The following is a 24,112-nucleotide window of genomic DNA, read 5'->3' as shown; positions in this document are numbered from 1 at the left end:
ATAGTCTGGAGCAAGGAAACAATCTGGAACTCAGCAGACCAACTAAACTTTTGGACAAATGGACTCAGCCCCACAGTGAACCCATTTACATCACACAAAAAAGGAAACCAAGACAGATATAGTCCACCAGTTTCTGACTCAATCAATGTACACTGAACTTGGATCCTTGGATGGATCTTGGCACCAAACTCTCGTTAAGAAAAACACCAAAATCTTCTCAATTTATTCAACACACTAGGAACATGTTCCGTCAGTGTCAACTGGACCAGGGAGAAAAAAAACTTTATTTCCAGAGGATAGTAAATCTATCTACAAACAAAGAAGACGTATTTAAAGATAAAGATAAACTTCAAATACTGACAGAAACTTCTTTGCCTTCAACTTGCAACATCCTGTACAAGGCCCAAACAATTAAGATGATGATTCACAGCCAAAGTCATCGCATAAAAAAAAATGGTTTGCCCTCATAGACAGCAGCATCACGTTTTTAATAATACTATTCAGGAGGCAAAGCACAACATCAGCAGCACTTGCTGTGTCCTACAGCCCAATTTCCTGTTTTAGCTCATCACGGCTAATTCCTGCTCCTGAACTCCAGCTTCCTGCGCGTTTTGCGCTTTCTGCAATATATGAACAAGTTTGAAGGTCAAAGTGCGACTTTTATTAATTTGTCTTGAGAACTCAAATAATATATATCTCCAGTATCGCGGTGTGTCTGCAAATGCAATTCATGAGTTTGCGGCTGGACAAAGGCTCGCTCAATGGATTTGACACAATTCAAACGGTCCGGTTCATAGCATTGCTTGGTATAGTAAGCTCAAATTAGCATTGCACAAGACCAGAAAGAGTACACTGCTTCTAGCGCTAACATAGAGACGAAGTCTACTTACAATGACTATCTAGGAATAAAGAATAGAAATATCTCACTTGCCATTATATATAGATGATAATACCAATAGCTAGATACCCTCATAGTTCTCACAGATAGAGTTCCTTGTTTGACAGCCTCTTCATGGCCATAAGATATTTATGGAGAACAAGTACATGATTTTCAAATAAATTACATATACATTGCCGCAGATATTGAAAAATCAGTATAACAGGCCTTGGTGTATTTCAGGGATTTTATTGAGGTGTTGTTTGGGCGTGAAGAGCAAGGTGGAGCATCCACTGATAGTATGGATGCAGAAAAGTTCGGAGAAGCTCATGAGCATTTTTCCGGTCTTAATTAGCATCTCACATGGAGCCATGAAATTTTAAAATGCAAGCTCACAACAATTCACTAAACCACATGTGTCCAGAATACTACCTGCATCAGGGGCAGCTTAAAGCAGACGTACTTCCAATAATCAACTAACTTGTGGTCTTTAGGCGCCACCTCTATTGCTCTACCAGCACAAAATATTGCGTAAGCATCAGCTGCATACCTACAGTAAGTATAATTTATTGTTACTAATCAGGCGGAATAAGAAGCACCATTATACAAATACTTCATATCCAACAGAAGAATTAAAGGGGCAGTACTCACTTGCCGACACCACAAAGCTCAGTAATATAGGTCCATTCTTTTTCAACATACTCCTTGGAGAATTTCTGGATTCTAGTTGTTTTTACATGCTGCAACCCTAGACATTCAAGATACCCCGCCATCTTCTCAGGGTCAGCGTTAATTGCAGAGTGAGCATCAGGATAGCATTCGAAGAACCCCTCAATAATATTTTTGACCTACATTAGTTAATAGAGAGGACTGAATTCTTGAACTTAAACTGGAAAATGGTATTGATGCATTATCTCCTAAAACAAATGGAACACAAGTCTAAATACAGTGCTACACTCAAATAACACAATACACAAACACAATAAAAAAATGAGACCATGTTACATGCAACTGCTAAGCTTGCCTGTGCAGCAAAATTGTTCTTCAAAGGACCATCAAAATGAAACAGCGGCTCCCACTTCTACATATAAACTACGAAATATTTTTGACAATTCAAGTTCAGTTATCTTCTTGACTTATTAATCGAGAAAAAAGTTATTGGTTAGCCATCTTTTTACATATGAAATAAGTGTGGAAACACTGATCAATCATTCATTATCATTAGCTTACAGGAACACAAGCGAGTTTTTTTTTTAACTTTCGAGACTATCAGAACTTTCATTAATCATATTAGTTTGCACAGAAATTAAGTTCAAGCGAATAATCTTGGAGCTTACCTGTTTACCCTGTGTTAAGTTGAGCAGCATGCAGATGACAATAACCTTCCATGGATCAGAAGCATACTTCTCCTGCAAAAGATTATGCGGAGAGCGTGGCGGTGGTACCAGCTGATCCAGGGGAACGCGCCTGTATATGTCTGAGCACATCTCAGCAGGGGTAAGTAACGGTGGTGGTTGCCTTCGCTTTGTGGTCCCCATTTTCTTAGGGTTTTCCTTTACTTGTGGATGTAGTTTCTCCTGTGAGCCAGGACCTGAATCTTTCTTCTTTGACTTGCAAACTACAGAATTGTTAGTCTTGGAAGCCTTGGAGGTTTCATTCGCCCGAGGTAGCAGCCTTGCTAGATGATCAGGGGTTCTAGGAAGTGGGGGTTTGTGATCTCCACGGACAGGGTTATAGCGGAACTGATCAAAAAATGCACGGTAAGGCAATGATTCATCAGGGTTCTGCTCCGTGCAATTGGAAACAAAATCACTGAACGGCACAAAGCCTTCGGGCAGCGCCGGCTGCCTCTTGCTTGCCTCCTTGATAAGCTTACGATTGCTGAGGACACGGACGCAGGGCATTTTTCCATTGCTTTTCTTAATACTACTACCCTTTCGGGCATCAGCTTCTCCCTCTTGTTCCGGTGGAGCTTTGCCCCCTTGTGATTGGGCTGAGTGAGTCTGGCCAGGGTGAAGTGACAATGGTGACTTGCCAGATGGCTCCTGCTGCTTCCTCTGCTTCTGTTTCTTGGTCACCTTCACTTTGTGCTCCCAAATGGTGGTTTCAGATGCAGCTGATGCAGAAATAGATGACAGTGTGTGCTTCATGTGATTGGACTCCTTTTTCTCCTTTACCGCCATGGTGTCGTCCCTCTGCTCCTCCAAGGTTGTATTTTGGGCAAGACACACTGCTGCCACCCTCTGCTCCTTACAAATCTTCCTCTTGCTCATCACCGCCGCCGCCTTTTCCAGCATTGGGGCCCTGGGAGCTGTGTATTGAGCTGGGTCTTCAAAGAATGTGGCAGCGGGTAGAGGCTTTGAGGCATGGGAAACCTTTGTTCCTTCTGACTGAGTCAACCCGGGGTGAAGTTGCAATGGCGAATAGGTAGATGGCCCCTCCTCCTTCCTCCGCTTCGGTTTCTTGGTCACCTTTGCCTCCTGCTGCAAGATTGGGGCTTCGGCAGCGGCGGCATCAGTGAGTGAAGGAGATGACTTGTGCCCCTTGTGTTTCTTCTTCTTCATCATCGTCGCCGCCAGCACGGGCTCCTCCAAGGTAGTGTTTTCAGAAAGAGGCAGTGCCGCCACCTTCTGGTCCTTACAAATCTTACCCTCACTCATCACTGCCACGGCCGCCTCCTCCAACATTGGGGTTCTGGAAGCTGGGGGTTGAGTTGGAGCTTCAAGGAATGTGGCAGCAGATAGAGGCTTGGCGGCATGGGAAGCCTTTGTTCCTTGTGATTGAGCATGCGTGGGATCATGTGGCAATCGTTTCTTGGTCATCTTTGCCTCCTGCTGCAAGATTGGGGCTTCGGCAATAGTGGGAACAGTGAGTGAAGGAGATGACTTGCGCTCCTTATGTTTCTTCTTCATCATCGTCATCGCCAGCACGGGCTCCTCCAATGTAGTGTTTTGGGAAAGAGGCAGTGCCACCACCTTCTGCTCCTTACAAATCTTCCTCTCACTCATCACTGCCACAGCCGCCTCCTCCAACATTGGGGTTCTGGAAGCTAGGGGTTGAGTTTGAGCTTCAAGGAATGTGGCAGCGGATAGAGGCTTGGAGGCACGGGGGGGCTTTGTTCCTTGTGATTGAGCCTGTGTGGGATCAAGTGGCAATCGTTTCTTGGTCACCTTGGCCTCCTGCTGCAAGATTGGTGCTTCGACAGTGGCAGCAGCGGTCAGTGAAGGCGATGACTTGCTCTCCCTGCGCTTGCGCTTCTTCTTCTTTGTCGTCACCGCCAGCACACGCTCCTCCGTCTGCTCCTGGTTTTGAGCAAAAGGCAGTACCGCCACCCTCTTCTCATCACGCATTTTCCACTTCCTCATTGCAGCCTCGGTCGTCGCCTCTTCCAGGATCTGGGCTCCGAGAGCTGGGGATTGAGCTGGGTCTTGAAGCAATTGGGCGGTGGATGGCCCCTCTTCATTATTCCGCTTCTGTTCGGTGTTCACCTCCGGCCCCTGCTGCAAAATTGGTTCTTTGGCAGCGGCAGCAGCGGACAGTGAAGGAGATGACCTGCGCTCCCTATGCTTCTTCTTCTTCTTCATCGTCGTTGTTGCTGCCAGCATGGGCTCCTTCCCATGTTTGTCCCCCTCCGCTGCCGCCTTCTGATCATTACGCACCTTCCTCTTCCTCACAGCCACCGCCTCCTCCAGGATTGGGGTTCCGGGAGCGGGGGATTGGGTATGGGTTTGGAGGAATGTGGCAGCCGGCAGGGGAGATTGCGACGGAGCCACCCCGAACCCCGCACCATCCGGCTTTGGCTTCTTCTTCATCCTCTTCTGCCGCGTCGCCTCACACTGGGACTCTCCCATGGCTGCCGCCGCCATCACTGACGCCGCAACTGGCGGTCCTGAATTGGGCGTATCTCCTCGCTCCATGTCCCCCGCTGTCGGGGAGGCCGCGCGTTGGGGACGAGAAGTGAGGTAGCTTGGGACGGCGCGCCGGCGACGGCCGCGTCGGCGATGTCACATACCGATGCCGCTGGGGCTGGGGCTAGGGCTAGGGTTTCGGTCCGCCGACTGGGTCCCTCCTCTCCTTGCCTCACAGGAGCTGGAGCTGGCTTCGCCGGGGAGGTAGGAGACCCGCCGCCGGTTTCGGGGGATGCGGTAGCCGCCGGCCGGGACGGGGAATGCGGTGGTCGGGCTTCGTTTCCGTGAGGAGTTGGAGTCAGAACCGGCTGTTGGGATCAGGTTACTAAGGAATTGCTACTCCAAGCGTTTCCTATTCTTCAGTTCCATGATCTATTTTATTTTATTTTATTTTATTTTACTAGCAAAAATATGGGCCGTCTAGACGTCGGTCGCCCGATTTGTGGGTAGAAAATCGGTATAGTATGGAACGACCTCGCGATGGCCTCGTGGATCGCCGTAGCCTCCTCGTCGGCGAGCTGGGACCCAGTTGCCCTTCGTCGTCTTTCTCTTGCGGTTGCACGATGGAGACAACAAGGGTCCCCCTCGCGGATGACGAGGGCGCCGCTGCCTCCTCTGGTCGGTGGTGGCGGCGTCGGCTCCTTCTTGACGCTCCTCGGCGTCGTAGGTGGAGGACCCGACCTGCAGGAACGGGATGCCGACCTCGGCGCGACACGGAAGGCGCCTCCGCCGGCGGCGGCATCCCCAATACGGGGTAGTTGCCGCCCTCGATGTGCGCGAGCATGTTCTCGAGGGTGCGGCCCGGCACGCTCCCCAGCGGCGGCGGCCAGCGGCGCTGTTGCGCGCGGGAGGAGGGGAGGGCCGTCGTATGCGGCGAGTTCACGCTCTACCTTCGCCGGAAGAAGTCGTTCCACGCGGCGTATAGTTGTCGGGGAAGAAGCGCGGCTCGGCGTCGAGGGCGTCGCCTCCCACCGGCGGCGACAGGATCGGGACGCCCCCCGCGCTCAGGCGTCAGCCTCCGGGCTCGCGGATGTCCGGCGGCGCCGGGTAGCCCGCCATGTGCAGCAGCCTCCCCTCCCATTGGTGCAGCGACCGCCGGCCGAAAGCTATTGTTCGCCACGTCGTTGCCTAGGAAGCGGTTCGCCATTGTTGGAGGAGTTTTCGGGGAGAGTAGAGTGGGGAGAAGGGGGCGGCGGTGGTGAATGCGGCCAGACGCGGTTGCTCCGCCATAAATAGAGGGAGCAGCGAATTCGAGGAGACGACATTAACTCGTCGAGTGGAAGCTACGCGTCATGGCGAATACTGATCGACAGCAGGCTTTTGAAGTGTGCGAAAGACGATGGGATGAGGACGACAATCGGCCTTTGTCGCCGACAAGTCGGGGCCACCAGTCGCACGGGAACTTTCCTCGACGATTCCCGCGCTTTTGTTTCCTCCGGACTCCCCGACCGCTCCCCGGGGGGGCGGGGTTGATATGGGCTCGCCAAATGAAGCAATCGTGGGTGGGTTCAGGGGCTGAAGTACCCTTAGACCAGCCACTATTTTGCATCAAAGCGAACCATTGAGGTCTTAGCATCGGTTCTATACATAGTAGAGCACCGCATCAAACCTTCTGACAGAAAAAGCGGTGCATATTATTGGTTCGCATCATACAAATAAACAAAGATTTCTTTCACCGGTCAGTGCATGTGAAAGGAATCGCTGTGTGTATGCAAGGAATAGGAAGAGGACTAAACTTGCCTATTCAACCGGTGCTTCGGAGGAGGGATCCTCACGGAAGGGAGAAGAAGTAGGGGCCATCGGGTGGAGAGTTCTCGTGAGGGTGGTATGCGATTTACCCAACTTCGGAACACCTGCATGATGATAGGGCCTATTGTTGGTTGTCTGGAATTATCTGGGCGCTTTCGCGTGGTTACAATGAGTTGTGGTTGTGTCTCTAGGGCTCCCAGGATCCAGCTTATAAAGACGTCCGGATCTAGAGTTTCTACGGAGAGTCCTAGCCATAATACAAGATGCCTAAATACGGAATATACATTGTCGTGCACGTCAATGATCCACCTAGATCTAGCTTGCCGCCATGGATCCGGATACTTCATGGGTCTCCATAGATCCGCCTACTCCGTAAATCGGTTGAGATCCGGCTCCTGCTCATAGGCTGGACTTCATCCATCTTCTGTCAACAACAACTGGGCCGCTCGGTGGGCCATACGCCACACCACCATCTGTGGGCCACCCGGGTTTGCCGGATCTAGACCATGTCGTTGGCATACTCATAAAGTATACCCACAACAGTCCCAATCTGTGTGAGAGACTAAGATGGTGGTATTGGCATTGATGTCACCAGTTTCGCCATCCTGTAGCTGATTGTTCCTAACGCACGCGGCATTGCCGGCCGCAGGGGTTTCAGTTTCTGCCTCCGGATCGAAGGTGACGCAGACCTGATACTGCGCCAGCCACGCCTTGAACGGAGGGATGATCTCGCCATATCTGTCGATGCTTTCCTCGTCCGAGGAGTACTTGACGCTGCACACGAAGGGAGCAGCATCCGAGCCGAGCTCGTGCCTGGTGTCGCAGTCGATGCAGTTGTACGACGTCAGGTCTAACGACTCAGAATCATCGGATTCGACAAACATCATAGATGTGGTCCGGCGCAATGATGATGCTAATGGTGACGACGGAGCCGACACGATCGGTATTGTTGATGCAGTGGTTGACGAAGTAGCAGCCGATAGTTTGGCTGCGGTTGGTGATGAAGCAGAGGATGTAGCATTCAATGAAGACGCGGGCGCTACGGGGCCCGAAGTGATCGGGTCAGGAAGTTGTAGAACTCCACCTTCGCTGATGCTGAGGTGGACGCTCCCGAACGCCATGTCCATCCCACCACGTGCCCGAAAAGGCCGAACGTGACACGAAGGCGTGGGGGAACTTGAAGGACCCGAAGCAGATCAGATCTTCTAAGATCGGCGATGACAGAGCCAACGATGACGACGTCAGCGATGATGCAGCCGGCGCGATCGAAACAGCCGATGTTGTGTTATAAACGAGCAGGGTTCCCACAGACGGCGCCAATTGACGAGGGGGGTCCTCGGCAATGCCCACCATGAGGGGCTTAGGATTGATGGAATCCTGCAGGTTAGCACTAGACATCAGATACCAAACGAGCAAGAGGTGAGATTTGCCTAGGTTCGGGGCCCTGGATGAGGTAAAACCCTTACTCCTGCTTGTCTGATCTTGATAATCGATGAAAAAAGTTAAAATGGGGCAGCCAATAGACAGCATGGTGGTGATCTCACCTATCGGCAAGGTTTCTAGCGTTTGGTGTATGCGGATCGTGTAGATTGTGAAGGTAGGGATCCGACAGGCCCTCTCCTGGCCCTTATATAGGAGGCCAGGTCCCGAGAGTCCTGCACGGATTTGACTAGATTACAATGAGATCTAATATATTTTTCCCTTAAGCGACATCTACTTGCCTTGTCTGTCAAGAATCCGCCTCCTTCCACATTTCCATTGCTGGAACCGACGTATTGGTCCATCACGGACTGCAGTGATCTGCTTGGAAGGGTAATGCCCACATCAGCTCTCTCTCTAACCATGACGGCGGCTCCAGAATAGGATCTTGAGACCTTATCTCGCCTCCATTTCTCTCTCCGTGTTGTTCCCATGGTGGGCCTCCCCTACCACACTCTGCCCGATGCCATATCCCACTAAGCCCCCGATCGCCGCCGCCCCCCACTCCTCCAGGGCACCAAGCATGGCCGCCGCCCACCCCAAACTCCTCCAGGGCACCAATCCTGGCCACCGCCCGCCCCAAACTCCTCCAGGGCACCAAGCCGCGACCACAGTATGAATCAACCGACGGCCTCGTGGTGCATCTTCCCCACATCCCGTTCCTAGGAGAACTGGGCGCAATGGCGACTAGAATCTCCAAATCCGCCACGAAGTTCCATCCCGTCGTGAACAACAGCTCAGACCCGTCGTGAGATAAGCAAACAACACATGATATTGGTCCTTAGAGGTTAGAAGGAGGGATAAAAATGTCGGCATACATCGTTGGGTCGAAACTACAAATCATCGTGCTTGTGGGGACTATCAAAATGAAATCACCTTTCTCCATGTCTTGTTTTCCTATGGAAACGCACGGGCATCGGTGCTAGTTAAAGAAAAAATAGAAAGGTATAACAAAGAAGCTATGATACCACCTAAGCTTGGGGATGCTTGGATCCCCAAGATATTAATTGTCATAGACAAAGAGACACAATATGCTATTCTGGATTTAGGATCTAGTGTCTCTATTTTATCTAAGGAGCTATATAATTTGCTTAATATTAAGAATATGGAAGAATGCTATGTAGATCTTTTACTTGCCGATGATTCAACTAAAAAACATTAGGAAGATTTAATAATGTTATGGTTGAATTACATATGACACATGTGCCTGTGGACATGGGTAGTAGTACCTCCAGTCCTATAATTCTTGGGAGACTCTTTTTGAGAACTACAGGGGCTATTATTCAGAAGAGGGGAATGTTAAATTCCAATTTCCACATAAGAATTGTATGGAGCACTTTCCGATGAAGGAGATAACACCAAGATTCAAGCTACCACATGATTTCCATACAACAAAAACCAAGTAAGTAAGACTAGCTATATGGCTATAAAGAAAGCGCTTTACGGAAGGCAACCCGAGATGTTTTTATTTTTATTTTATCTCTAAATGCTTTATGTAGCATGATAGTTTATGTTTAGTTTACTCTCTGGTTTCTAAAATAAATTACCAATTTTTACTCATTTGGATGATGAAAGTTGTGAAACAAATATGGAGTTTTTGATTCATGCGCTGCACTTTATAGTGCATGATTTTTATGTTTTTTTTGGTAACTCATAAAATATTTATAAATTAAAATTATCTGCAACTTTTCATCCTATATATGCACAATTTTTTCTAAAATTCCTGACATGTCGAAGTGGTCGAAAAAATACAGTTTTTCTGGAGCTAAAATTTTGGATAGATTCTGCCTCTTAATGTTGGAACCATTCTTTTAAGTATCAAAATGATTTGTTCTTGAAACTTTTGATATACTAGAATTAGTAGGAAATTATGTTCTCTCTAGTTTATGAAGAAATAATTTTATCAATGAAAAGATAGCAACAATCATATTATTCTTGTAACACTAATGTCACCCCATAGAAAAGTGGGAAGAAAATTTGTGTTGAAGTTTTTTCACGGGGAATAGAGGAACATCACACCAAGATCAATATAATAATGTAGGCTTGGGGATGCCCAAGGCACCCCAGCGGACACATATTAAAACTCTCGGTTTGCATACTTCTGAACTTTGTTTTTTCAGCAACATAGAATTCTCAGAAAAACTTGGAGTGTCCTTTATTTGTTTTGTGACTAGTTTTGTTTTGAATCAAATAAGACCAACATTGAATACTTTTCATGCTTATGAAATACATACTGAAATAAACTCTCTATCCATAAATTCCTCAATGAAAACAAGTTGTATATTATTAAAAGATGAAGAGGGATGCTAATTAAAAGCTGAAATTTATATTGTGCATGGTACTACTAGTTTCAAATGCTTTATTGAATGATGATTTTCTATGGTCCTTATTTGGTTATACTTATTACTAGTATACATATATTTTTAACACTAATTATCATTGTTTGATGATGAATGAATAGCACTATGGATACTATTGCATGCTTCTAGATCTCTTGCTAGCCAAAAAATTGAATTCCCACACAGGCATAGACTTGTTTCCAATTCAACTCAAGCCCAAATGTCTATCATATCTACCTACATGACACTTTTTATTCCAAGTATAATATTTGTATTATGCCTCCAATCATTTGAAAATATTCATTTTGGTGTAATTCAAAACTCATAGGAAAGTAAGGCATGGAAGGAAAACACCACTATGTATGTTATGGGTTTGACCAATTATGTGTAATGAGCTAGACTGGACCATGCTGAAATGGGAAATACCTTTTATCATTGCACTTACCCTTGAGTTCATCATCATGACCCTAGTAACTGGTGGCCATCTCGGATGAAATAAACGGGATTATCAAATAAAGACTAGAGTATGCATATATGTTAAAGAAGTGCATTGGGGAACTAACCAAAGCCATGCCTAATCATGATCACCACAAGCATCCTCAACAGGAAGAGAGAAAGTAAAAAAAAAGTGGAAAAATAAAGACAGAAAAAGATTGAGCAAAAAAATTGAGAGAGAGATTCTAGAGAGGATGCTCACAAGACTATTGTCCATGTTGTCTCGTTATGGATGGCCTACATATAAGTCGAGATTCTAAGTCTCTTTTGGTTCTTTGTACAGGCAACATGGAGGTACCCCTTTGTGTTATTCTTGGTTAAAACAATATGTGAAAGGTCTGTGGTAATCTAAAGTTGAGTTATACGACGTGTGCTTATCTAAGTGCTAGAGCGTGAGGCATACTTACTTATATGAGGTCAAACACATGAATCATGGGAATCTCTATAACTAAGAGATGCATGGAACTCCATCCTTATGAGTATTGTTGACATGAATTTCATATCTCAAAATATTGTTTTATGCTCTCTTTACCTTTTTATTTTGTTGGAGGATTATCCCATATATTCCCTATTTACTTTCTTATGTTCAAGAGTCAAGAGAGTCAAAAGAATCAAGAGAGAGGACAATGCGTCTTCCAAACAATCTCTATAGAATTATCCAAGCATGCTTTATGATTCATAATAATTATCATTCATTTGCTTACAATGCTATTTACTACTATGCATGCTTTGTAAAATGTAAGTTTATAGTTCATATCGCTTATAATTATTCTATATTGACTGAACCTTGTAAGACTTTGCATGATCACATAGAAGTAATATAATAAACTCCAAAGTTCATGTTAGTTTTATCACCTTTATACTCGAGGACGAGCATAGGTTAAGCTTTGGGATGTTGATGCATGTAAAATGCATACATAAACTTTATACTTTATTTACTCATATTGCCATATGATGCTATTTTCATGTTTATATTGATTTATGGGGATTTACCAATGATCCCCTTTATTTGGGTTATAACTCAGCAAAACAGGAAAACCCTGTTTTGTGTATTTTTCACTTTCAGAGACCTATACGGAGTCAAGTTGAGCTAGGATTTTGGGGACGCTATTTTTCACCGAGAAACAACATGAGCACTTGGGCCTGACCTAGAGGGCCTAGAGGCCCAAAAGAGGGAAGGTGGCGTCTTTTCGCCACCAATCTCCGATTCGCTTGATTCTTTCGCGAACCGACTTATTTTAACCTAAAAACTCTATATATATGACCCCATGAGGGTTCTCCAAAGGGAGCGTCGCAAAAACATAGAAACACGAAAACAGAGATTGCGCCTGCGACGATTGGAGGGGGAATTCCGTCGGAGCCGCAGCCGAAGGGATCTCCACCTTCTCGAACGTCTTCCTCATCAACACCATGATCAAAAGGGAGTAGTCCACCTCTGGACTACGAGTTTTTGTCAGTATCTTGATCTATTTTTCTCTTGTTCTTCATAGATCTTAGTACCATATGAGCTATCCAACATGATTATGGTCATATATGTAATCCCTATGTGGTGGATCTATTTTATGTAAGATGTATTGATAGATGCATATTATGTACCCCATTATGAAGCATTGCTTCTAATCCAACTTGTATGCAAAAACATGTGTGTGGAGATGTGTGCGTTAGATGGAGTAGCATGTTTTGGTGATTGGATAGTGACAACAAATTCATGATCTATTATGGTTGTGCCTTTTTTGCTGCTTCACTAGTGACAAAGTGAATGCATATGCTATGTTTGTCACATGAAAAAAGTGATGATCTTATTTGTTCAAGGTAGTATATTTGATATTCAAACATCATGTCAAAATACTTATGGCTATGCTTTGTTAATTCTTAATACAAGATTGCATGGAGTTTTACCTTTCTTGTAAAGTATAAGAGAGATGTGTTGCATCATCTCTATGTTAGGACGTGATGCCCATATAAATACATATCTTACACATATTGAAGTTCTATTATTATTATCTCATTGATGGAAAACTATTATCCACCGTAACTTTAAGGAGAGACTAGACAAGTGAACCCATAAACCCCGGTCTAATTTTAATCCTATAAGAAAGACATTTTCATCGCATTTATCTTACTCACTATTTGCAGCACTATTTTAATCCTAAAATACAAAAATATTTAGTTCTCTTAATTACACACTAAACTCAAAAACAATAATCATTTTACCATTTTTACTAAGTTACTTAACTTGTGTTACTACTTTTATTTACTATTAGCCTATTACTAATACAAAACCTTGTGCTTGACAATCACACGGTAGAGTTAGAGACACACGACTTTATTTTACTTTGCATGATTGCTAGAACGAGAGAAAGGGAGATACTTCTTTTCCAATTCCTCGAGATTTCGATATAACCCTGAGTCACCCTTGTGGGAAAAAAAATACTCTGGTGACACAACACCCTGCTCTTGAAGTCCCAACATCGTCAACAGGACATCTAAGGGAAACATGCATCTTTTATATATGCATATACCAAGGGGTGTATGCAGCAAGGTCAGCCCACCATAATTTTTTTAAATGTTTTTTATTTAGTCATTTATGCAAATTTTTATCACATACAATACAAACAATTCAATAAAATAAATTAGTAAGATATGTCCGTTCTACGATAATTTTGTGCGTCCGTCACTACATATGCTAATTCTCAGTGGACTACCGAACCGCTGGTTGCATTATGATTTATGCTATACATACGTATGCTAATTCGTGGCTGCTGATTCTCATTCGAGTATCGAACCGTTGATTGCATTATGATTATGACTTATGCTAGCGATGAGTTGATTTTTTCCAACTTCTAAAACTCATCATGCATCAATCGATAGATACTTGAATTGCTTCGTGGTTTAATCATAAATTACAACATGTGGTGTAACTAAGAGCATCTCCACTCGTCTCCCCGACGAGGCCCAGGACCGCGTTTTGTCATCCGGACGGCGAAATTCGGCCCAGTCGCGTCCCCGGTTCCTCAATTTTGTCCGGATTTGGGCCTAAATTCATCCGGCGATCCCACGCCATCCCCGGCCCCCCGGGGAGCGCTCGAGGAGTCCGGACGAAACGAAAACGCGGGAAACGCCGAGGAAACTTCCCGCGCGTCTGGTGGCCCCAACTTGTCGGCGATGGACACCGATCGTCGTCCTCATCGCATCGTCTTCCGCGCGCTGTAAAAGCCTGCCGCCGTTCAGCATTCGCCGGCCGCGTAGCTTCCACGCGGCGAGTTAATGTCGACGCATCGTCTTCCGCGCACGCATCGTCTTCCACGCGGCATTAATCGCCGGCGCCTGCCGCGCCTATATAAGCCGCTCCGCTCACCGCGACGTCCCTGCTCCACTCTTCCTCCATTCTCCCTCCACTCACCCTCCACCGATGGCGTTCTACGACGACGATGGCGCAGCGAACAACGGCTTCCCCCGCCGATCGCTCCACGCGTGGGAGGGGCACCTCCTCCACCAGGCGGGGTACCCCTGCCCGCCGGACACGAGACCCCCCGGCGGCGAATGGCGGCTAAGCGCTGGTGGCGTGCCAATCCCGCCGCCGCCCCAGGGCCACGCCCTCGACATCGCCATCGAGGAGGCGCGGATGGCGATGACGGAGGAAGAACGCGCCGACCCGCACCACCACCCCGAGAACTACACTCGGTGGAACTCTTTCTTTCTCCGGCGGTGGGAGCGCGAATTGGCGTCCTACAACGGCCCGCCACCTCCGCCTCCGCGCAACAACGCCGCGGGTCGCCGGCGTTGGTGGAGCGCGCCGAATAGGACGCTCCACAACGTCCTCGAGCACATCGAGGGCGGCAACTCGCCGAGGCTCACGATGCCCCCTCCATCGAGGGCATCGACCAGCCGCCAACGGGGAAACAGCTGGCAGCCATGGCGCATGGCTGCCAGTTCCTCGTCGTCCAGTTCGGCGGCGAGGTCGATCTCCAGGTCGGCGCCATCCTTGGCGCCGGTGAAAAAGGAGCCGGATTCCCCGCCGAGCCACCGCACACGCGGCGGCGGCGGCATCGTCATCCGCGAGCCATCGACGGCACAAGGACGGCGCCGCCCCAAGCGCGACCATGACACCTCCGGCGAGCGGAAGCGCAAACCGGCGAAGGTGAAGGTGGATGAGGACGAAAGCGCCGAGGACGCCGCCATCCTCGAGGCCGTCATCGCGAGGTCCCTCCAGGACCTCGTCCCCACCGACAACGCCATGCCGCTCGACCAGGCCTGCGCCTGGTCAAGGGAGCAGTGGGAGAAGGAGGAGGCGGAGCGGCAGGCGAGGCTCCTCCAGGACGTCGCTCGCTACCGGCGGCCTGCGACTCCTCCATCTGGCGCCGCCGTCCCCGTCGTCGACCTCGAAGCCTCCGACGACGACCTATACAAGCCATCGCCGTCCCCGCCTCGCACCAATGGCCGGTGGGGAGACGCCGGCCAAGGCAGTGATGCGTGTGGTTGGCACGTCCGTTGGGAACCCCAAGAGGAAGGTGTGATGCGCACAGCGGCAAGTTTCCCTCAGTAAGAAACCAAGGTTTAATCGGACCAGTAGGAGTCAAGAAGCACGTTGAAGGTTGATGGCGGCGGGATGTAGTGCGGCGCAACACCAGGGATTCCGGCGCCAACGTGGAACCTGCACAACACAACCAAAGTACTTTGCCCCAACGAAACAGTGAGGTTGTCAATCTCACCGGCTTGCTGTAACAAAGGATTAACCGTATTGTGTGGAAGATGATTGTTTGCAGAAAACAGTAAAACAAGTATTGCAGTAGATTGTATTTCAGTAAAGAGAATTGGACCGGGGTCCACAGTTCACTAGAGGTGTCTCTCCCATAAGACAAGAAGCATGTTGGGTGAACAAATTACAGTTGGGCAATTGACAAATAAAGAGAGCATGACAATGCACATACATATCATGATGAGTATAGTGAGATTTAATTGGGCATTACGACAAAGTACATAGACCGCCATCCAACTGCATCTATGCCTAAAAAGTCCACCTTCAGGTTATCATCCGAACCCCCTCCAGTATTAAGTTGCAAAGCAACAGACAATTGCATTAAGTATGGTGCGTAATGTAATCAACAACTACATCCTTAGACATAGCATCAATGTTTTATCCCTAGTGGCAACAGCACAACACAACCTTAGAACTTTCTCACATCGTCCAGGTGTCAATGCAGGCATGAACCCACTATCGAGCATAAGTACTCCCTCTTGGAGTTACAAGCATCTACTTGGCCAGAGCATCTACTAGTAACGGAAAGCATGCAAGATCATAAACAACACATAAGTATAACTTTGATAATCAACATAACAAGTATTCTCTATTCATCGGATCCCAACAAACGCAACATATAGAATTACAGATAGATGATCTTGATCATGTTAGGCAGCTCACAAGATCCGACAATGATAGCACAATGGGGAGAAGACAACCATCTAGCTACTGCTATGGACCCATAGTCCAGGGGTAGACTACTCACACATCACACCGGAGGCGACCATGGCGGCGTAGAGTCCTCCGGGAGATGATTCCCCTCTCCGGCAGGGTGCCGGAGGCGATCTCCTGGATCCCCCGAGATGGGATCGGCGTTGGCGGCGTCTCTGGAAGGTTTTCCGTATCGTGGCTCTCGGTACTGGGGGTTTCGTCATGGAGGCTTTAAGTAGGCGGAAGGGCAAGTCAAGAGGCGGCACGGGGGGCCCACACCATAGGCCGGCGCGGCCAAGGGGGGGGGGGGGCGCGCCGCCCTAGGGTTTGGCCTCCCCGTGGCCCCTCTTCGTCTCGTCTTCGGACTTCTGGAAGCTTCGTGGAAAAATAGGCCCCTGGGCTTTGATTTCGTCCAATTCCGAGAATATTTCCTTACTAGGATTTCTGAAACCAAAAACAGCAGAAAACAAGAATCGGCACTTCGGCATCTTGTTAATAGGTTAGTTCCAGAAAATGCACGAATATGACATAAAGTGTGCATAAAACATGTAGATAACATCAATAATGTGGCATGGAACATAAGAAATTATCGATACGTCGGAGACGTATCAGCATCCCCAAGCTTAGTTATGCTCGTTCCGAGCAGGTAAAACGATAACACAGATAATTTCTGGAGTGACATGCCATCATAATCTTGATCATACTATTTGTAAAGCATATGTAGTGAATGCAGCGATCAAAACAATGTATATGACATGAGTAAACAAGTGAATCATAAAGCAAAGACTTTTCATGAATAGCACTTCAAGACAAGCATCAATAAGTCTTGCATAAGAGTTAACTCATAAAGCAATAATTCAAAGTAAAGGCATTGAAGCAACACAAAAAAAGATTAAGTTTCAGCGGTTGCTTTCAACTTGTAACATGTATATCTCATGGATATTGTCAACATAGAGTAATATAATAAGTGCAATATGCAAGTATGTAGGAATCAATGCACAGTTCACACAAGTGTTTGCTTCTTGAGGTGGAGAGAAATAGGTGAACTGACTCAACATTGAAAGTAAAAGAATGGTCCTCCATAGAGGAAAAGCATTGATTGCTATATTTGTGCTAGAGCTTTGATTTTGAAAACATGAAACAATTTTGTCAACGGTAGTAATAAAGCATATGCATCATGTAAATTATATCTTATAAGTTGCAAGCCTCATGCATAGTGTACTAATAGTGCCCGCACCTTGTCCTAATTAGCTTGGACTACCTGGATTATCACCGCAATACATATGCTTTAACCAAGTATCACAAAGGGGTACCTCTATGCCGCCTGTACAAAGGTCTAAGGAGAAAGCTCGCATTTGGATTTCTCGTTTTTGATTATTCTCAACTTAGACATCCATACCGGGACAACATAGACAACAGATAATGGACTCCTCTTTTAATGCTTTAAGCATTCAACAACAATTAATTCTTTTCTCATTAGAGATTTGAGGATGTTTGTCCAAAACTGAAACTTCCACCATGGATCATGGCTTTAGTTAGCGGCCCAATGTTCTTCTCTAACAATATGCACGCTCAAACCATTCAACTCAGTGTAGATCGCCCTTACTTCAGACAAGACGAACATGCATAGCAACTCACATGAAATTCAACAATGAAAAGTTGATGGTGTCCCCAGTAAACATGGTTATCGCACAACAAGCAACTTAATAAGAGATAAAGTGCATAATTACATATTCAATACCACAATAGTTTTTAAGCTATTTGTCCCATGAGCTATATATTGCAAAGGTGAATGATGGAATTTTAAAGGTAGCACTCAAGCAATTTACTTTGGAATGGCGGAAAATACCATGTAGTAGGTAGGTATGGTGGACACAAATGGCATAGTGGTTGGCTCAAGTATTTTGGATGCATGAGAAGTATTCCCTCTCGATACAAGGTTTAGGCTAGCAAGGCTTATTTGAAACAAACACAAGGATGAACCGGTGCAGCAAAACTCACATAAAAGACATATTGAAAACATTATAAGACTCTACACCGTCTTCCTTGTTGTTCAAACTCAATACTAGAAATTATCTAGACCTTAGAGAAATAAAATATGCAAACCAAATTTTAGCATGCTCTATGTATTTCTTCATTAATGGGTGCAAAGCATATGATGCAAGAGCTTAATCATGAGCACAACAATTGCCAAGTATCACATTACCCAAGACATTAATAGCAATTACTACATGTATCATTTTCCAATTCCAACCATATAACAATTTAACGAAGGAGAAACTTCGCCATGAATACTATGAGTAGAAACCAAGGACATACTTGTCCATATGCTACAGCGGAGCGTGTCTCTCTCCCATAAAGTGAATGCTAGGATCCATTTTATTCAAACAAAACAAAAAAACAAAAACAAACCGACGCTCCAAGAAAAAGCACATAAGATGTGATGGAATAAAAATGTAGTTTCAGGGGAGGAACCTGATGATGTTGTCGATGAAGAAGGGGATGCCTTGGGCATCCCCAAGCTTAGACGCTTGAGTCTTCTTAATATATGCAGGGGTGAACCACCGGGGCATCCCCAAGCTTAGAGCTTTCACTCTCCTTGATCATGTTGCATCATACTCCTCTCTTGATCCTTGAAAACTTCCTCCACACCAAACTCGAAACAACTCATTAGAGGGTTAGTGCACAATATAAATTAACATATTCAGAGGTGACACAATCATTCTTAACACTTCTGGACATTGCATAATGCTACTGGACATTGGTGGATCAAAGAAATTCATCCAACATAGCAAAAGAGGCAATGCGAAATAAAAGGCAGAATCTGTCAAAACAGAACAGTTCGTATTGACGAATTTTAAAATGGCACCAGACTTGCTCAAATGAAAATTCTCAAATTGAATGAAAGTTGCGTACATATCTGAGGATCATGCACGTAAATTGGCTTAATTTTGTGAGCTACCTACAGGGAGGTGGACCCAGATTCGTGACAGCAAAGAAATCTGGAACTGTGCAGTAATCCAAATCTAGTACTTACTTTTCTATCAACGGCTTAACTTGGCACAACAAAACACAAAACTAAGATAAGGAGAGGTTGCTACAGTAGTAAACAACTTCCAAGACACAAAATAAAAACAAAGTACTGTAGCAAAATAACACATGGGTTATCTCCCAAGAAGTTCTTTCTTTATAGCCATTAAGATGGGCTCAGCAGTTTTGGTGATGCACTCGCAAGAAATAGTATTTGAAGCAAAAGAGAGCATCAAGAGGCAAATTCAAAACAAATTTAAGCCTAACATGCTTCCTATGAAAAGAAATCTTGTACACAAATAAATTCATGAAGAGCAAAGTGACAGGATCAGGAAGATAAAACAAGTGTAGTTTCAAAAATTTCAGCACATAGAGAGGTGTTTTAGTAACATGAAAATTTCTACAACCATATTTTCCTCTCTCATAATAATTTTCAGAGGCATCATGAACAAACTCAATAATATAAGTATCACATAAAGCATTCTTATTCACATGGATAAAAGTATCATTACTCTCCACATAAGCATAATCAATTTTATTAGTTGTAGTGGGAGCAAATTCAACAAAGTAGCTATCATTATTATTCTCATTATCAAATATAGGAGGCATATTGTAATCATAATCAAATTTATCCTCCATAACAGGCGGTACTAAAAGACCAATATCATTATCATAAATAGGAGGCAAAGTATCATCAAAGTAAATTTTCTCCTCAATGCTTGGGGGAATAAAAAGATCATGAAAACCAGCTTCCCCAAGCTTAGAACTTTCTATATTATTATCAACAATGGTGTTCAAAGTGTTCATACTAATATTACTACCAGCATGCAAATAAGATTCCATAGGTTTTTTAATTTTCGCATCAAACAATCCATGTTTTAAATCAGGAAATAGAAATAGAAGCTCATTCTTGTCCATTATGCCAAACTAGTGAAATAAAAACATGCATGATATTAAGTAAAGTAAAACTAGCAACTAATTTTTTTTGTATTTTGATTTAGTGCAGCAAACAAAGTAGTAAATAAAACTAAGCAAGACAAAAACAAAGTAAAGAGATTGAGAAGTGGAGACTCCCCTTGCAGCGTGTCTTGATCTCCCCGGCAACGGCGCCAGAAATTTGCTTGATGCGTGTGGTTGGCACGTCCGTTGGGAACCCCAAGAGGAAGGTGTGATGCGCACAGCGGCAAGTTTCGCTCAGTAAGAAACCAAGGTTTAATCGGACCAGTAGGAGTCAAGAAGCACGTTGAAGGTTGATGGCGGCGGGATGTAGTGCGGCGCAACACCAGGGATTCCGGCGCCAACGTGGAACCTGCACAACACAACCAAAGTACTTTGCCCCAACGAAACAGTGAGGTTGTCAATCTCACCGGCTTGCTGTAACAAAGGATTAACCGTATTGTGTGGAAGATGATTGTTTGCAGAAAACAGTAAAACAAGTATTGCAGTAGATTGTATTTCAGTAAAGAGAATTGGACCGGGGTCCACAGTTCACTAGAGGTGTCTCTCCCATAAGACAAGCAGCATGTTGGGTGAACAAATTACAGTTGGGCAATTGACAAATAAAGAGAGCATGACAATGCACATACATATCATGATGAGTATAGTGAGATTTAATTGGGCATTACGACAAAGTACATAGACCGCCATCCAACTGCATCTATGCCTAAAAAGTCCACCTTCAAAGTTATCATCCGAACCCTCCGTATTAAGTTGCAAAGCAACAGACAATTGCATTAAGTATGGTGCGTAATGTAATCAACAACTACATCCTGAGACATAGCATCAATGTTTTATCCCTAGTGGCAACAGACAACACAACCTTAGAACTTTCTCATCCTGTCCCTGTGTCAATGCAGGCATGAACCCACTATCGAGCATAAGTACTCCCTCTTGGAGTTACAAGCATCTACTTGGCCAGAGCATCTACTAGTAACGGAAAGCATGCAAGATCATAAACAACACATAAGTATAACTTTGATAATCAACATAACAAGTATTCTCTATTCATCGGATCCCAACAAACGCAACATATAGAATTACAGATAGATGATCTTGATCATGTTAGGCAGCTCACAAGATCCGACAATGATAGCACAATGGGGAGAAGACAACCATCTAGCTACTGCTATGGACCCATAGTCCAGGGGTAGACTACTCACACATCACACCGGAGGCGACCATGGCGGCGTAGAGTCCTCCGGGAGATGATTCCCCTCTCCGGCAGGGTGCCGGAGGCGATCTCCTGGATCCCCCGAGATGGGATCGGTGTTGGCGGCGTCTCTGGAAGGTTTTCCGTATCGTGGCTCTCGGTACTGGGGGTTTCGTCACGGAGGCTTTAAGTAGGCGGAAGGGCAAGTCAAGAGGCGGCACGGGGGGCCCACACCATAGGCCGGCGCGGCCAAGGGGGGGGGGGGGGGCGCGCTGCCCCAGGGTTTGGCCTCCCCGTGGCCCCTCTTCGTCTCGTCTTCGGACTTCTGGAAGTTTCGTGGAAAAATAGGCCCCTGGGCTTTGATTTCGTCCAATTCCGAGAATATTTCCTTACTAGGATTTCTGAAACCAAAAACAGCAGAAACAAAGAATCGGCACTTCGGTATCTTGTTAATAGGTTAGTTCCAGAAAATGCACGAATATGACATAAAGTGTGCATAAAACATGTAGATAACATCAATAATGTGGCATGGAACATAAGAAATTATCGATACGTCGGAGACGTATCAGGCAGCAGCCAGGCGGCTTCGGCGCCGCCGCAGTTCGACGACGACGGCTGCGACGAAGATGGCGGCGACTACACGGTGTTCTACCGCCATTTCGGCATGTAGAGCGCCGTGTTTTTATATTTACAGTTGTATTCCCCTAGCCGAATTCGAAATATAGTCGAAAACTTCGCCCTCTATATAGTAAATATCATTAAATTTAGTCTAAATTCGACCGTTTTATGCCGTAGTTTGTCAAGTTTCCGTTTTTCAAATTTAGATCGCCGTCTTCGCTTGAGATCGCGGCTGGGAAACTACTCCTCCCCACGCCAAATTTACGTCCAATCCGGACGTAAATTTCCCCGGATTTCGGCGCGGGGAGGGCAAACGAGTGGAGATGCTCTAAGGGCATCTCCAACCCTGCGACCTAAATGGACGCGCTGGCCCATCCGTTTTGGACCGTTTGTGTGGCAGCGCGGACATCCGGACAGCGGTCCGCGTGTCCGTTTAGATCGTACGCTGCGCCCAACGTGCGGACGCAACGCAAATGTGAAGAAAAACAAAAACAAAAATAAAAAATTTAAATGAAAGTTCATTAGGCATATGCCCTATTTTGGGCAAATTTATGCATAGCCCTATTTTGAGCAAATAAACTAACAAAAGAAGCCATCTATATGAGCTTTAAAATTTAAAACAAATATAAAAATCCTCTACTAGGGTTTGGTCGAGGACGCGGTGGCCACCGGTGTGCCGCCTAGTCCATGTGGGCATCGTCGCCGTCGCCGTCGACGATGTCCCCGGGTGGCGAGACACTGTTGTGGCTCGACCGCGCCGGGGACTCCGGCCACGGAGACCACAGGGCCTCCTCCAGGCGGAGTGTGGGTCCGGACCCGCCCGCTGCTCCGCCGCAGCAGCCCGAAGCTGCGCCTCCTCCCTAAGGCACTGCTCCCTCTCCTGCCAGGTGAGGCGCCTGGCCTGCTGGTGCCTCCCCTCCTCCGCACGGCGCCTGGCCTCCTGGCGCTGCTGCTCCTCGCGGTGGAGCCTGGCCTCCTCGCGCCGCCGCGTCGCTTCCTCCTCCCGGCGGGCCTGGACGAACAACTCCTAGGCCTCGGCGTCCTCGACCGCCTGCCGGGCCTCCTCCTCCATCGCGGAGGTGCGAAGGACCGCTTGGAGTTGCGGCCACTTCGCTTCCTCCTCCGCAGCCGATATTATTAGAGCGGCGCGGAGGTCGGGGTCCGCTTCCGAGGACTCCGGCTTGGGCTACAGCAGCAGCGGCGCCGGTTGCGCCAATGCCGCGCCGTCGCGAGCAGCCTCTCCGATATGGAGACCGCGGCGGTTTCCTCCGGACCGCAGCGCCGGCGGAGGACGGCGGCTGCTGCTGGCCTCCCCGTCGTTGGCTCTGGGAGCGAACCGTCGCTTCGGGGCCATGGCGGTGGTTGCGCGTTGAGAGAGTGGATAGTGGAGTGGGGAGTGGACTGGAGGGACAGATCCCTCCAGTCCACATTTAATAAGCCGCCGCGGTCACCGATAGGTGGGCCCAAGGGAGACGAGCAGGCGAGCATCCGGACAAGGCCGGACGCCGCGTGCCATACACGACCACGCAAATCTGGCCCAGATTTGGGCCGGGTTTGCATCGTCCCGGGCGCCGCGGCCATTTGCGGTGCGCGACCGCGTTAGGCCGCGTTTTTGTCCGGTTGGACCCATCCGGACGCGCGGACGCGGGATGGGTCGCCACGTTGGAGATACCCTAAGATTATATGTGAAGAACTTAAAAAAAAATCTTTGCGTAGGAGCGAGAGCAAGTATAATAAGTCCTAATCAGCTGGCTATAAGAATTAAAATAATACAGTATATTATTGCTTAGTTGGAGGAGAGAGAGGAGAAGAGATAAGGAGAGTGGGTTCTTATGGAAGAGCTAGCTCTAGCACGTGCTCCTAGACACTTTGTGAGAGTAAAATATGGATCATATATTGATAAAGTAGTACATTTTTATAGCTCACTATTGTATACTTTGTCTCTAAGTTCGTTATAGATGACATGTCAATTAGCTTAGAGCAAGTATAATAGAGTCCAGTTAGCTAACTATAAGA

At 46.6% G+C, this 24,112-nt stretch overlaps 1 protein-coding gene across 1 annotated transcript; it reads right to left on the bottom strand.

Moving 5' to 3' along the window:
• Positions 1-194: 194 nt before the first annotated feature.
• LOC127342176 (uncharacterized) lies at positions 195-5,130 on the bottom strand. The gene is made up of 4 exons (XM_051368130.1): positions 2,215-5,130; positions 1,529-1,725; positions 1,310-1,427; positions 195-620 (listed from the first exon to the last, which is right to left on the bottom strand). The coding sequence occupies exons 1-4, from the start codon at positions 4,792-4,794 to the stop codon at positions 561-563; spliced, it is 2,955 nt and encodes a 984-aa protein (XP_051224090.1). The 5' UTR covers positions 4,795-5,130; the 3' UTR covers positions 195-560.
• Positions 5,131-24,112: the final 18,982 nt, after the last annotated feature.

This window comes from Lolium perenne, chromosome 3, assembly GCF_019359855.2.
Source record: "Lolium perenne isolate Kyuss_39 chromosome 3, Kyuss_2.0, whole genome shotgun sequence".
Taxonomy (NCBI): Eukaryota; Viridiplantae; Streptophyta; class Magnoliopsida; order Poales; family Poaceae; genus Lolium; species Lolium perenne.
The sequence above is the reverse complement of the archived record's forward strand: the minus strand, read 5'-3'. Positions and strand labels throughout refer to the sequence as shown.

What these genes read in the sequence shown, in the direction of transcription:
- LOC127342176 (XM_051368130.1), bottom strand. Translation starts at nt 4,794, where the DNA reads ATGGAGCGAGGAGATACGCCCAATTCAGGACCGCCAGTTGCGGCGTCA. An exon ending in ACTTAACACAGGGTAAACAG is followed by an intron (nt 1,726 to 2,214) that starts GTAAGCTCCAAG and finishes TAACTAATGTAG; the next exon opens with GTCAAAAATATTATTGAGGG. An exon ending in GAGCTTTGTGGTGTCGGCAA is followed by an intron (nt 1,428 to 1,528) that starts GTGAGTACTGCC and finishes TACTTACTGTAG; the next exon opens with GTATGCAGCTGATGCTTACG.